Source organism: Myotis myotis, unplaced genomic scaffold, assembly GCF_014108235.1.
Source record: "Myotis myotis isolate mMyoMyo1 unplaced genomic scaffold, mMyoMyo1.p scaffold_m19_p_10, whole genome shotgun sequence".
Taxonomy (NCBI): domain Eukaryota; kingdom Metazoa; phylum Chordata; class Mammalia; order Chiroptera; family Vespertilionidae; genus Myotis; species Myotis myotis.
Window position 1 is genome coordinate 22,250,892 of NW_023416314.1, and position 13,164 is coordinate 22,264,055.

Here is a 13,164-nt window from a genome sequence, read left to right on the forward strand (position 1 = left end):
ACCACCCCCAGAGCCAACTAAGGACAAGCTATTCGATCATTCTTGGTTGCAGTTTCTTCATCAGTGAAACATGAAGGCCATGCTCAATGAGTTCTAAAACTACTGAAGTTCACAGTTGCCACCTCTAACATTAGCACGTCTCTGCACACCCTGGGACACAGCGGTGGCTCCCCCGCAACAGCTCCATATGACTTTGGGCTCCAGTCTTAGAACGGCCTGAGTTCAAATCCGTCTGCTCTACTCACCAGCTTGATGACCCGGGACAAGTTACTCAACCTTCCCGTGCCTCAGTGCCCTCACCTGTGAAATACCTGATAGAGACAATAGCTGAGCGCTCGGCTCACAGAAAGTGCTCAATGAGTGCTGGCAGCCGTTACTGTCGTAAAATGACCAGAGCAGGCCAGCCTGAACCAGGACCTAAAGGGGAGCAAACAGGAGCCACCCTGCAACTCCACCCGAGGATAAACTTTTAACCATCAAACCAACAGCCTCTGGAGAATCTGTCATTCCTAATGCTATCAAATGGCCTCTTAATGAGCTCAAGTTCAGAGGACACATGCACTGTAGAGGCCAGACTTGTGACCTTTAAGGTGCTCCCCAACCCTGGTATTTAAGATCCACAGACCTCATCTCACAGTAGGACGGTTATGGTAAGACATATGGCACTGCTGAGAGGCACCCCTAAAAACCTCACTATCCAGCAGTTAACTACGGACCCCAGGGTTAGTCCTGCCCAGCCCTATCTTTCATCATTAGCCAATTTTGGACCCCAACTGGGTAACTAAGGATTGTGACTACATTTGCATGTGTCTGTTTATCTAAAATGAAAATGGTATGCTCACCTGATTAGGGCTTCAGGAAAAGATGACCGTGAGCCCAGCTGGTGTGGCTCAATGGTTGAGCATCAACCTATAAACCAGGAGGTCACGGTTCAATTCCCAGTTGTGGGTTCGATCCCCAGTAGGGGGCGTGCAGGAGGCAGCAGATCAGTGATTCTCTCTTATCATTGATTTTTTTTTTTCTCTCTCTCTCTCCCTCTCTGAAATATATAGCCTATTTAATAAAGAGGTAATATGCAAATTGACCATCACACCCTCACAAGATGGCTGCCCATGACCAGGCTGGCGGGGGGATTAGTGAGGTACGACCAAACAACTGTACAGCAGACTGCGTGGGGCAACCAGGCCAGCAGGGGAGTTAGTGAGGGACGACCAAATGACTGAACAAGCAGCCTGCGTGGGGCGACCAGGCTGGCAGGGGGTTCAGTGAGGGACGACCACACAACTGAACAGCAGGCTACGTGGGATGACCAGGTCGGCGGGGGGGGGGGTGGCAGGCAGTTGGGATTGATTAGGTTGGCGGGGGTGGGGGGCAGTTGGGGGCAACCAGGCCGGCAGGGGGGGCAGCAGGGGTGACCAGGCTGGTGGGGAGGAGGCAGTTAGGAGTGGCCAGGCCGGCAGGGAGGGGGCAGTTGGGGGCGACCTGGCTGGCAGCAGGGGTCAGTTAGGGGCAACCAGGCTGGCAGTGGGAGCAGTTAGGAGTGATCAGGCCAGCATGCAGAGGCAGTGAGGGGTGATCAGGCTGGAGGGGGGGCAGTTAGGGGCAACCAGGCAGGCAGGCAGGTGAGTGATTAGGAGCCAGCGGTCCAGGATTGTGAGAGGGATGTTCGACTGCCGGTTTAGGCCCGATCCCCTAAACCGGCAGTCGGACATCCCTTGAGGGGTCCCAGAATGGAGAGGGTGCAGGCTGGGCTGAGGGACCCCCTCTCCAATGCACGAATTTCGTGCACCGGACCTCTAGTATATGTAAAATGACCATGAAACTCCCCCAGGAAAGAATACCAATTGCATTCTAATTTATAAATGAGGCAATTTACAAAATAAGATCTAGAGAACTTCTGCAGTTCTTTCTTTTTCATCCTCCTTATGCTCAGGTTCCTTCTTTCTCTTCCTTCCATGACGGGAACAAGGGTCAGCCCGCCATGGCCTGCAGGCCAGGTCCACCCACAGCCTGATTCCATAAATAACGTTTCACTGGAACTTGGTCGCTCCCACTTGTTTACAGACCATCTGTGAGGCTTTGGGCTACAGGGCAGAGCTGAGTGGTTGTGGCCTGAGATCACTTACCACCTGGTGCTTCACAGAAAACGTTTGCTGCCCTGTGGCCCACAGGAAGCTAGCTCACAGGAAGTAGCCCATTATTAGAATAAATAATAATGACTATCATGTCATTCAATATCCAACAAATATTTATGAAATGCCCCTAAGTGCCAGGTTCTGGAAGCATATGACATGGGACCACAAAGGTGAGGGCCCCTGCCCCCTGGTGCATGCAGTTTAGTCAGGGAAGATAGGACAAGCACAGCCAACAGTTACTTATTCACATCTAAGCTGAGACCTGGACGTGGATTTCCCGGCTCGCAACTGGCAGGGAACGTGAGGGCTCCCGGATGCCACATGAAATGGGAATGAACTCTAGTATGCTTTCCAGTCTGGGCTTACTCCATCCACCCCACTAGCCATGCAGTGCAAGGACCAGGGACTGTAATAAAGTTTAAGACACTTGACTATTCCATCTCCAAGCTGGAAAGCTAAGCCAATAAATCAATCATAAGTCATGTGCACTTGTTGGAGCCCTGATACCAACACGTGACTGGGAGACAGTTCTTTAACGAGCTCCAGGCCTTTAAGCACAGAAAACCAGCCTCACTGAGTCACACTTGGGAGAAGATTTGATGGAGCATAAACAGATGCCCTGAAGCTCTGGGGCACTTCTGGCTGTCATGTGGGTTTGAAGTTTCTCAGTGCTGCCTGTCAAGATTGAACAAGTGGCTTAAGCATTCGCATGCTCTGCTTCCCAAATCCAGGAAGGCTTGCTAAGCCACGCCAGCATTCTCTGGGAACACAGACCATCCCCCAACCCTGAAAACTGGCAGGTCCTTCCGGACAAGGTGAGTGCTAGAATAGATGGAGGAAGGATGTAAGGAGCAGGAAGAAGTGTTGCAGAATAAATAAATGTGTTTTATAAAGTCTTCTTCACACTTCCTAGCTCTGGTTCTTCCTCCGAGCTCTACTGGCTGAATGAGCACATTTATCCCTCTGGTTAGAGGAAATGGAAGTGCAGGGAGATCAGGCATCTACCTTCAGGTCAGGAGCATGTCAGTGAGAGCCCAGGCCTTAGAAGATGCAGCAACTGTTCCAAAATTATTTGCTTGAGGCCATGCCTACAAAACTGTTCACTTCATTGAGCTGCACAGTCCCACTAAATGTAGGGGTTATCTTTAAAGAGGATCAGTTAACTTAAGGCCAGAAAATGTTCTTGATTTAAATGATACCACCTTGGCAGGCTCCACGGACAATTCCTTCCCCTTTGCCCAGGTGGGTTTGGGTATCTGGCATGGTCCATGGATTGGCCAGTGTGAGCATCTGGCCGCTGCTCCAAAAACCTTTCTATACCACAGCCAACAGTTACCTCCAACACATCTCCATCAGAGTAAAAGAGAAGTCAAGGGAGTCAGAGATCAACTATATTACACCAATTTTCATGACAAGTACCTAAGAGTGAAAGGTTCCCTGGATATCCTCCTACTTGGAAAAAAAAGGAAGGAGGGAAGAAGGCAGGCAAAGAAGAATCAAGCATTCTTAAGATGCTTCTATTCTGATAGCAGTTTTAAAAAAATAATTTTGCCAAATGCCTTGAAATAACAGAATAACTTGGGTATATCTCCCAACATGATGAGGAAATATTGAGCTAAAAAGAATGATTTTTAAAATATATTTTTACTGATTTCAGAGAGGAAGGGAGAGGGAAAGAGAGATAGAAACATCAGCGATGAGAGAGAATCACTGATCAGCTGCCTCCTGCATGGCTGGATTGAAACCAGAACCCAGGCATATGCCCTGACCTGGAACCGAACTATGACCTCCTGGTTCATAGGTCAACACTCAACCACTGAGTGGAGGCGTTCCATGCAACTAAAGGGTGCCCCTACAGAATGCAGAGGGAGGAGGTGCTGTAGTAGGAGCTTTGCAGTGACTCGGGAGGTAAACCAGTGGGCCCAGATGTGACCACATCTAACCCGTCCTCCCTGACGATGTCTGAGAGAAACCCACACAAGATGCAATGAAACGCAATGGAGATTCAGAGTAACCTCCTTGTGTTCCATGTAGGTCAACAGAATTCATGTTTATGTCACCGTGATTTCTGTTTCACACGGGCCCTTATAGAAATACAAAAATAGCCAGAGGGATCCACTTATAGAAAATTATTTTAGTCTCTTTTACGTTCTATAAGAGACAGAAAACCAAATTACCTAAAATAAGATCCAGGGTAGGATGATGATTTTAAGATTCACTGAAAATGGTAAATCACTATTATTTTCTTAAAATATTTTTATTGATATTTAGAGAGAGAGAAAGAGGGAGAGAGAGAAAGAGAGAAACATCGATGTGAGAGTGCAACATGGAACAGCTAATCTCCTATTGGGGATCGAGCCCATAACCAGGGCATGTGCCCTGACAGGGAATCGAACGAACGGGCAACCTTTCGGTGCATGGGATGACGCCCAACCAACTGAGCTACACCGGCCAGGGAAAATTACTATTATTTTTAAAACAAGGTGGTCCCACACATTCTTTTGTTGTTAACTTTTAAACCCATGGGAATTATGAGGAAAATCCAAAGTATATATGAGTTCTGACTCATTTACACACCTTACTCATCAATTTAAATGAATAAATGAATACTCAAAAAAAGTCTTTCTTCAAGAGATACCGTTTAACAGCCAGAATCCAACTCACAAAGACTTAAACACAACTTGGTTTTATCCTGGAATAACACAAGCACAAGCCAGGGCTAATCAGGTCGCGCTCAACCCAAGAAACTAATAAGATTCCCTCTACCCACCTAGCTTCCCCACATCTAATATTTTATTTTTGGCTTTCTGGTCTAATGATGATGGAAATTCTGCAGTCATCAATTTTTCAGAAAGAAACGATTAAAAAGTTTCACTTACTGAGAAGACAGTGCTAAAAGTGAATGATGACATTCCCAGGACTCTGGTGTGTGTGTGTGTGTGTGTGCGCGCGCGCGTGCATGTGTGTGACAAATGAACAAATAGAAGAAGCAGAAATCTCAATAAGTTAAAGAAGTTAAGGGACAAAGATGCCCTAGTGTCACACAGCCAGACCAAACAGGATGTCTTGTTTTTCAGGAGCAATTTGGCTGCAAAAACATTTGGAAAAACAACAACAAGCAAGCAAAAGCAGAAAGCAAACACACTAAACTCTGAATGCTACACGACGATGTGATAGAGAAAACGATTTGTCACAGTCCTCAAAGTCCTAAGCGCTTAATCCAGTGAGATTTTTAACACAGAGCCATCTCCTAACCAAGAGGAGCACAATCATCGCCCTGTTTAACGTTCCCCCAACCTGCACAGCTCAGTGGCGACTGCCCAGGCACTGCACCAAGGCCTTCATCAGGCTCCAACTAAAGAGCAGAGCTCAGTGTTTGAAGGAAAACTGCCCTGGACAGCAGGGAAATTTAGAAATCAGGCCAGGAAGGACCTTCCTCTTCCATTAACTAAGGTGTTACAGAGCTCCTACCGACAGCTCGTTCTGCGAGAGTGTGCTGGGTGTTCTTGGACTGAGTGCTTAGCTTCCCCATGAACACCTAGCAAAAGAGCCAAACATGCTATTCTCTCCTCTGACTTTCCTTCTGACTTCTCCACTGGCCAAGGTGTTTGTCAGAGGCTTCCCAACTGAGCCTCAGCTCCTTGCGAGGCATTACCCAGAGAAATCACTACTCCGCTTGGCAGGCCTGCCTTTCTCTCAGCCAAAGGCTAGCATTTCAAAAGACTCACTTGAGAAGGTTGGCTCCTCTGGAGTGCGCAATGTGAATAATTATGGTTACAAGGCATTTGGCAAGTGCTCTAGTAATAGAGTTTCAAAAGAGTATGTAGATCATGAAACACATTAATAACTGAAGCGAGGCAGTAATTCATGCCTGCCATTCTGTACCCACATGCTAAAATGAGTCTGACAGAAAGCATCGCCCATCACTAGCCTTCTGGGCATGTCTGCACCTATTGCTATTATACTTGCTCTCTTAGCTATGGGCCGCTGTGTGAGGTGACTCCACACGTTCAAACTTCAACTTATTATCTAATCCCAACGTGTTCCTTCCTCCTGATTGTTCTGGTCACACTCCTGTCTTTCTTTTACTGCCTTATTCAATTGGTCACCAAGTTCCTAATTGTCACTTGCTTATCTTCCCCTACTCTCCATTGCTACTTCTGTCTTAGTTAAGACCTCTACCTCTCTTGCCCAGATACTAAAATACCTGTTACTAGTCTCCTTGCCTCCAGGTTAGTTCCTAATGAATGTCCCTTGTACTGTTCCTAACAAGCTTCTAAAATATAAGTCTTGCAAACAATAAATTCATAAACACATTTGAAAAAAAATATAGGTGCATATTTTTTATAGTCTTGGAGTGGGAAGAAGCATTTCTGAGCATAACATAAAATCTAGAAGGCATAAATATAGTTACTAAAAAAATCTGTAAACTAAAGGACATTATCATCAAAGGTAAAAAAACAACTGGGGGAAGTAGCAGCAACACAGATGGCAGGAGACATGCTAATTTCCTTAATATATAAAGAGTTCTTACGACTCACTAAGAAAAATACCTATCTGTAAATCTGAAATAACATACTGAGTCCATCTCTTCCCCACACTAGGAGAGGAAAAGCTAATGCAAACAATTATAAAGCGTGACTATGGCACAAAGTGTCCTGTAGAGACAGGCATTAAAAAATTGCTTAGCAATCTATAAATTCAACGCACTTCCCATTAAAATACCAACGGCATACTTCAGAGATCTAGAACGAACTCTCCAAAAATTCATCTGGAATAAAAAAAGACCTCGAATAGCTGCAGCAATCCTGAAAAAGACCAAAGTAGGTGGGATCTCAATACCAGATATCAAGATGTATTACAAAGCCACTGTTCTCAAAACTGCCTGGTACTGGCACAAGAATAGGCATATAGATCAATGGAATAGAATAGAGAGCCCAGAAATCGGCCCGAACCAATATGCTCAATTAATATTTGACAAAGGAGGCAAGAACATACAATGGAGCCAAGATAGTCTCTTCAATAAATGGTGCTGGGAAAATTGGACAGATATATGCAAGAAAATGAAACTAGACCACCAACTTACACCATACACAAAAATAAACTCAAAATGGATAAAGGACTTAAATGTACGACAGGAAACTATAAAAATTCTAGAAGAATCCAAAGGCAACAAAATCTCAGACATATGCCGAAGCAATTTCTTCACTGATACAGCTCCTAGGGCACTTGAAACTAAAGAGAAAATGAACAAATGGGACTACATCAAAATAAAAAGCTTCTGCACAGCAAAAGAAACCATCAACAAAACAACGAGAAAACCCACTGTGTGGGAAAACATATTTGCCAATGTCATATCCGATAAGGGCCTAATCTCCAAAATTTATAGAGAACTCATACAACTTAACAAAAGGAAGATAAACAATCCAATCAAAAAATGGGCAAAGGACCTAAATAGACACCTTTCAAAAGAGGACATTCAGAAAGCCAAGAGACATATGAAAACATGCTCAAAGTCACTAATCATCCGAGAGATGCAAATCAAAACAACAATGAGGCACCATCTCACACCTGTCAGACTGGCTATCATCAACAAATCAACAAACGACAAGTGCTGGAGAGGATGTGGAGAAAAAGGAACACTTGTGCACTGCTGGTGGGAATGCAGACTGGTGCAGCCACTATGGAAGACAGTATGGAGTTTCCTCAAAAAACTACAAATGGAACTCCCATTTGACCCTGTGATCCCACTTCTAGGAATATATCCCAAGAAACCAGAAACACCAATCAGAAAGGATATATGCACCCCTATGTTCATAGCAGCACAATTCACCATAGCTAAGATCTGGAAACAGCCTAAGTGCCCATCAGTAGATGAATGGATTAGAAAACTGTGGTACATCTACACGATGGAATACTATGCTGCTCTAAAAAGGAAGGAACTCTTACCATTTGCAACGTCATGGATGGAACTGGAGAGCATTATGCTAAGTGAAATAAGCCAGTCAATGAAGGAAAAATACCACATGATCTCACTCATTCATGGATAATAGAGACCATTATAAACTTTTGAACAATAATAGATACAGAGGCAGAGCTGCCTCAAACAGATTGTCAAACTGCAGCAGGAAGGCCGGGGAGGGTTGCGGGGCAGGAGGTAGGGGGGTAAGAGATCAACTAAAGGACTTGTATGCATGCATAGAAGCATAACCAGTGGACATAAGACATTGGGGGATAGGGGAGGCTAGGGGACTGTCTAGGGCGGGGGGATAAAATGGACACATATGTAATACCCTTTGTAATACTTTAAGCAATAAAAAAAAAATAATAAAAAAAAAAAAAAAAAAAAATTGCTTAGATATCACTATTAGCAAACTTGCTTCAAATGCCCTGCCTAGATTCAATGATATCATATGTCAACAATGAGATACCTATAAATGCCTCTGGACTCTGTTTCTGCCTTTGGAGCACAATGGAGCATGCTCACACAGAACAAATCATTGCCATAAAGTCGGAAGAGTCTCTTGGCCTGCATTGTTAATGTTTTATTTTCTGAACTCACACAACACCAAACCCCATCATTCCATGAGCACAGCCATGGGCTAAGAGGCCAGATGGAACTAACTGGATTTCTCACTTTGACCTGAACTAAGTGAGAGAACGATATCCCCTGACATAAGGCAGAGGATCAGCAGAGCGACATTGCTGACAGAACTACCACAAGGACACCGACTCTACTCAGGCAGCTGATCACCCGACAGCCAGGGACGACACGCAGGTACCACAGGTGAGCCATTTTTCAAAGGAAAGCTCAGAGGAGGTGGTAAAGCTGCTGTACCCTCAGGAAGAGATACATTCTGTAGGAAAGTAAATAATTCAAGATGCTGATGGAGCTCTTCATGGGAACCTGGAGCACAGGGCAGCTCAACTGCTGCAAGACGACGAGGAAGGCTCTGATACAGAAGGCCTGGACGGCATGAGTGTCCGTCCGCCAAAACAAAACTTAAAAATGAAGCTGGGACTAATCCCTGGAGTGCAATCTGGAGTAAATGTGGGGGAAACAAAGGAGTTTAACCCAACCAAATAGGACTACACCTTGAAAATTTCACCAATGATTTCCCCGCCTTGAAAATGCAGGGCTGTACCAAAGGACCGGCATCAGAATTCCACCACCAACCCACATGGGTGGTCAATGTCAGGTAACATTGTTCCTTGAACTGTCTTTAGTTAGTAAACACTTAACTCACCATGTTGTTGAGATTTATGCCAGAGAAATGAATTCAGTTTTCTAAACAGCCTTAAAAAAAGGAAGTTGTATTTTTACATTTCTGATCTGTACAATGGATTTGCAGAAATTCTAACCCTGACCGATGGTTTCTCAAAACCCATTTGCCTTTGGTGAAATTAACACAATATTCTCCCAATAATCTGGAGGCACGGGAAGCCACTGTTTATTTCATTCTGGGCAGACATGGGCTCAGTGATTTTTTGGCAACGAGAGTCACATATGCAGATATATGATGTGGCCCTTCAGGTGGCCCAGGTCAGAAGGTCAGAATAAACATTACTGAAATAATACCCAATAACTTTGGCTTTATCTCTGGCAGACCTAGGAGGCCCAATGGCTTATGTGCTAAATTACAAAACCCCACAGGTACACAGCACAAAACCTACTTAAAATTAACACGATTCTTTGTTCAGGCCCCTAGGTTTTAAAAATACCAACATTGGGATGGATAAACAAGGAGACTCACTCTGGGAAGCATACAGGCCCTCCACGGCTCTGTCTTCATGGCCGTCATACTCCCTGCTGGACAGCTGCCTGTTAGCAGTCTCCAGTCGATCTGTGCACAGAGAGAAAAGGATTATGAAGAAATGTGTATGGATCTAAGTCATCATCAACTGAGAAATGACGTGGGAGCCAAGAGCTGGGTATGAAAAGATGCTCAGGCAGGAGCCCCAAACTGAACAACTTTTGGGGAGGAACAATACATTCCAAAATGTCAAAAGAAGTCTTCAGATGCCACGCTGTGCCTTTATGCAATGGAATGCCAAGATGTGCACCAGCAGGGGGCAGCTAAGAACAGATTCCAAGAAAAACCGCTTTGCTGCGTGTGAGCAAACCTCTGATTTGAAGTCCTTGAAAAGGGTTGACTCCTTGGCCCCAAACCCAGCCCTAGCCTAACCCTGACCATGAGCCCTCTGTTTTAGCCCACAAATGCTACCTGTATCTTAGAACAATTAAATACCAAAAAAGGTCAAAATGACCTAATGGATGAAGATTCTACACAGTTAGTTCTACATTTGCTCAAAGCACCTGGCAAATTTTCATTTATTCCATTAAATAATTCGGTTTAACAGGTCTTCATTGAATGTACATGATATGCAAGATAAAGAGGTTTGTAATAATAGAAAAAGTAGGATCTAGAGACTACATACAAGGCAACTGAAAAAATGGCTTGGCTGATTGAAGGTGAAGTTAAATTTTATGTGTCGAGTTATTCTGTATGTTGGAGGTTGCCAAAACCCTGTAGCAGGTGACTCCTAGTTTTGGGGAAGTATATACATATACTAGAGGCCCGATGCACAAAATTCGTGCAAGAGTACGCCTTTCTTCCCCCAGCTGCTGGGCAGGCACCTGGCACCTGGGCTTCCCTTGCAGCCCTGGCTTTATCCGAAGGTCGTCTGGTCTAATTAGCATATTACGCTTTTATTATTATAGATACACATCTGTCGGCCTATTGGCCTTTATTTTTCCACCAGAGGGACACATCTAGTCTGTCTTCTATACTATACCAAGCAAGTGTTCAGCATTGGCTTTTAGAGCATGCTACCAAATGACTCAGCATGTGTGAGAAGAGCTGTGCATCTAACACTGGTCTTTTCAAAGTTGCCACTCACATAGTCACAAGTCACAAGTCACAGTCAGGAGTTTTCAAGCCAGAAGCTACGCCCTCACTTTGCATATAGGCTGGCACTTCTTAGGCTCAGTGCTGAAACCTACACCCTACAAGGCAGAAAGGAACAATTCCGCTCTCTGAGAGCCCTTTCCCAGGTGATTGGAATTTCCAAGGTTATCTCACACAGTTGGGACCTGAAGTCAGGCAGTTGGTCACAGAGCGCTTTGGGATAGAGAGAAAACATGAACGGAAGCTGACGTGCCTCGGAGGTCCCTGTTGAAGTCGTGAAGTCTTCGAATCTCGCCCTCCAGTTTGTTTCTCATCGCCTTGTCCAGTGACTCTCGCTTGGTGGTGGACTTGACCAGACTCTCATAGGCTTCCGAAATCCTCTGAAGTTCTTTTTCAAACTACAAGAAAGAAGTGACATGAAAGTGGGACTCTGACATTCCCATCGGTGCCTGAGTTACACCAACTCTTTAAAAGAATGTTTATATTGACTTCAGAAAGAGGAAGGGAGACAGAGAGAGACAGAGTTAGAAACATCAATGATGAGAGAGAATCATTGATCAGCTGCCTCCTGCACACGCCCTGACTAGGAATTGAACCATGACCTCCTGGTTCATAGGTCAACACTCAACCACGGAGCCACACTGGCTCGGTCTACACTGCCTCTTTGACATTCCAAGTGTGAAAGCTGTATCTTCAATGTGGCCTTTTCTACATCTCAAGTTTCATGTATACCAAATGGTGTAATCAATTTCACCCCCACCCTCGTCTGCCTTCTGAGGGCTACATTAGGGTCCTGCAAATAGCAGACTCACAAGTCTGGGTGGACCATCTGATGTCACCTTGGAAAAATCTCTCTGTACCAATTCCAGAAAGGGTGAATTTAAACACAACTTAAGCCTCTTATATTTTGTACAGCAATTTACAACTATTACTAGAGGCCCGGTACACGAATTCGTGCACCGGTGGGGTCCCTCAGTCTGGCCTGTGCCCTCTCGCAGATGGGCAAGGACAGTACCTGTCACAACCAAAGGGCATCACCTAGTCTCTAGGTAAGGAGAGAGGACCATAAAACCTGATGTGTCCACCATCCACTGTAACAGAGTGCCAATGCTTCAAGCCCAGGACAACTAGGAAGCCTTCCTCAGCTACACACCCACTGTACGTTCACCTGCTGTATTCATCTGACTGAACTCAAATGTGCGTATGCATTTTGTGACTGATTTGATTGTCAATTCCTTCAGGGCAGAAATAGTCTATAGCCCAAGCACTGTGCCCTGCCAGTGAAAAAATAAGTTTAATCTTTAAATTTATACCTCCTCAAAAACAGTCTTGGGCACTGAGAAATGATACCTAATCTTGGATTTTTTCCTTTCATTAAAAGAACTTCTCTCTGCACACTACAAAAGGCAACTGCAGGATCCCTCTGACAGCCTAGTTTATAATCTCAAACACGAAACAATCGAGAATTGGGATTTGGTTATGCGCTTGTAGCTACCAAGAGAGAAAGGGCAAGAGTCTTAGTTCAGATAAGATACTTCCTGTGAGAAGTGACAGCTGTCACAATGGAGACAGATTAGTCTCCTTTATTGTAGTCATAGAGGACAGAACAATGACTATATGTAGGAAGTTAAAAGATGCAGATTTTGATTCAACGTAAGAATTTCCAAACATTTTCCAGAAGCACACTAAGCCCACTAGTGAGCTTCTCATCCCTGGAAGCATTCAAGTAAAAAAATAAAATAATAAAATAAATGACCTCCTTTCAGGATATGACACAAGGATTCCTAAGGGGTGGGAAATTGGACTAGAACCATTCTCAGAATTTCAAGTCCAAAGCTCTCTGAGTTCTAATTGCACACTCCTTCAGAACAAGAACCACACCCAATTCTTCAAATCCCTCATGTTCAGAGCATCTTAAGTCCTCCCTGACGTTTGTTAAAGACGAAGACAAGGCTGGACGGACTGGCTTTGATATAAACACCAACTGGGCCAGGTCAGAGTCTGAGTGTGACCTTGTGATGAGAATGCTGGGTTTGCCTTCACAACCCCTTCCTCCCTTCCAGCCCAGATGTCAGCAAGCTCTTAGGCCAGGTCATCCAGGGCCCTTGAACTCACAGAGA

The 13,164-nt window shown here is 44.7% G+C and overlaps 1 protein-coding gene across 12 annotated transcripts in view; it reads right to left on the reverse strand.

Moving 5' to 3' along the window:
- The window catches only part of AMOTL1 (angiomotin like 1), a 150,577-nt gene that overhangs the window by 31,038 nt on the left and 106,375 nt on the right, over positions 1-13,164 (reverse strand). For all 12 annotated transcript variants that reach the window (XM_036324649.1, XM_036324654.1, XM_036324653.1 and 9 more), the window contains 2 exons: positions 11,298-11,442; positions 9,890-9,979 (listed from right to left, as the gene is read on the reverse strand). In XM_036324649.1, the coding sequence (XP_036180542.1) occupies positions 9,890-9,979; positions 11,298-11,442 (235 nt within the window). The remainder of the gene's footprint in view (positions 1-9,889; positions 9,980-11,297; positions 11,443-13,164) is intronic.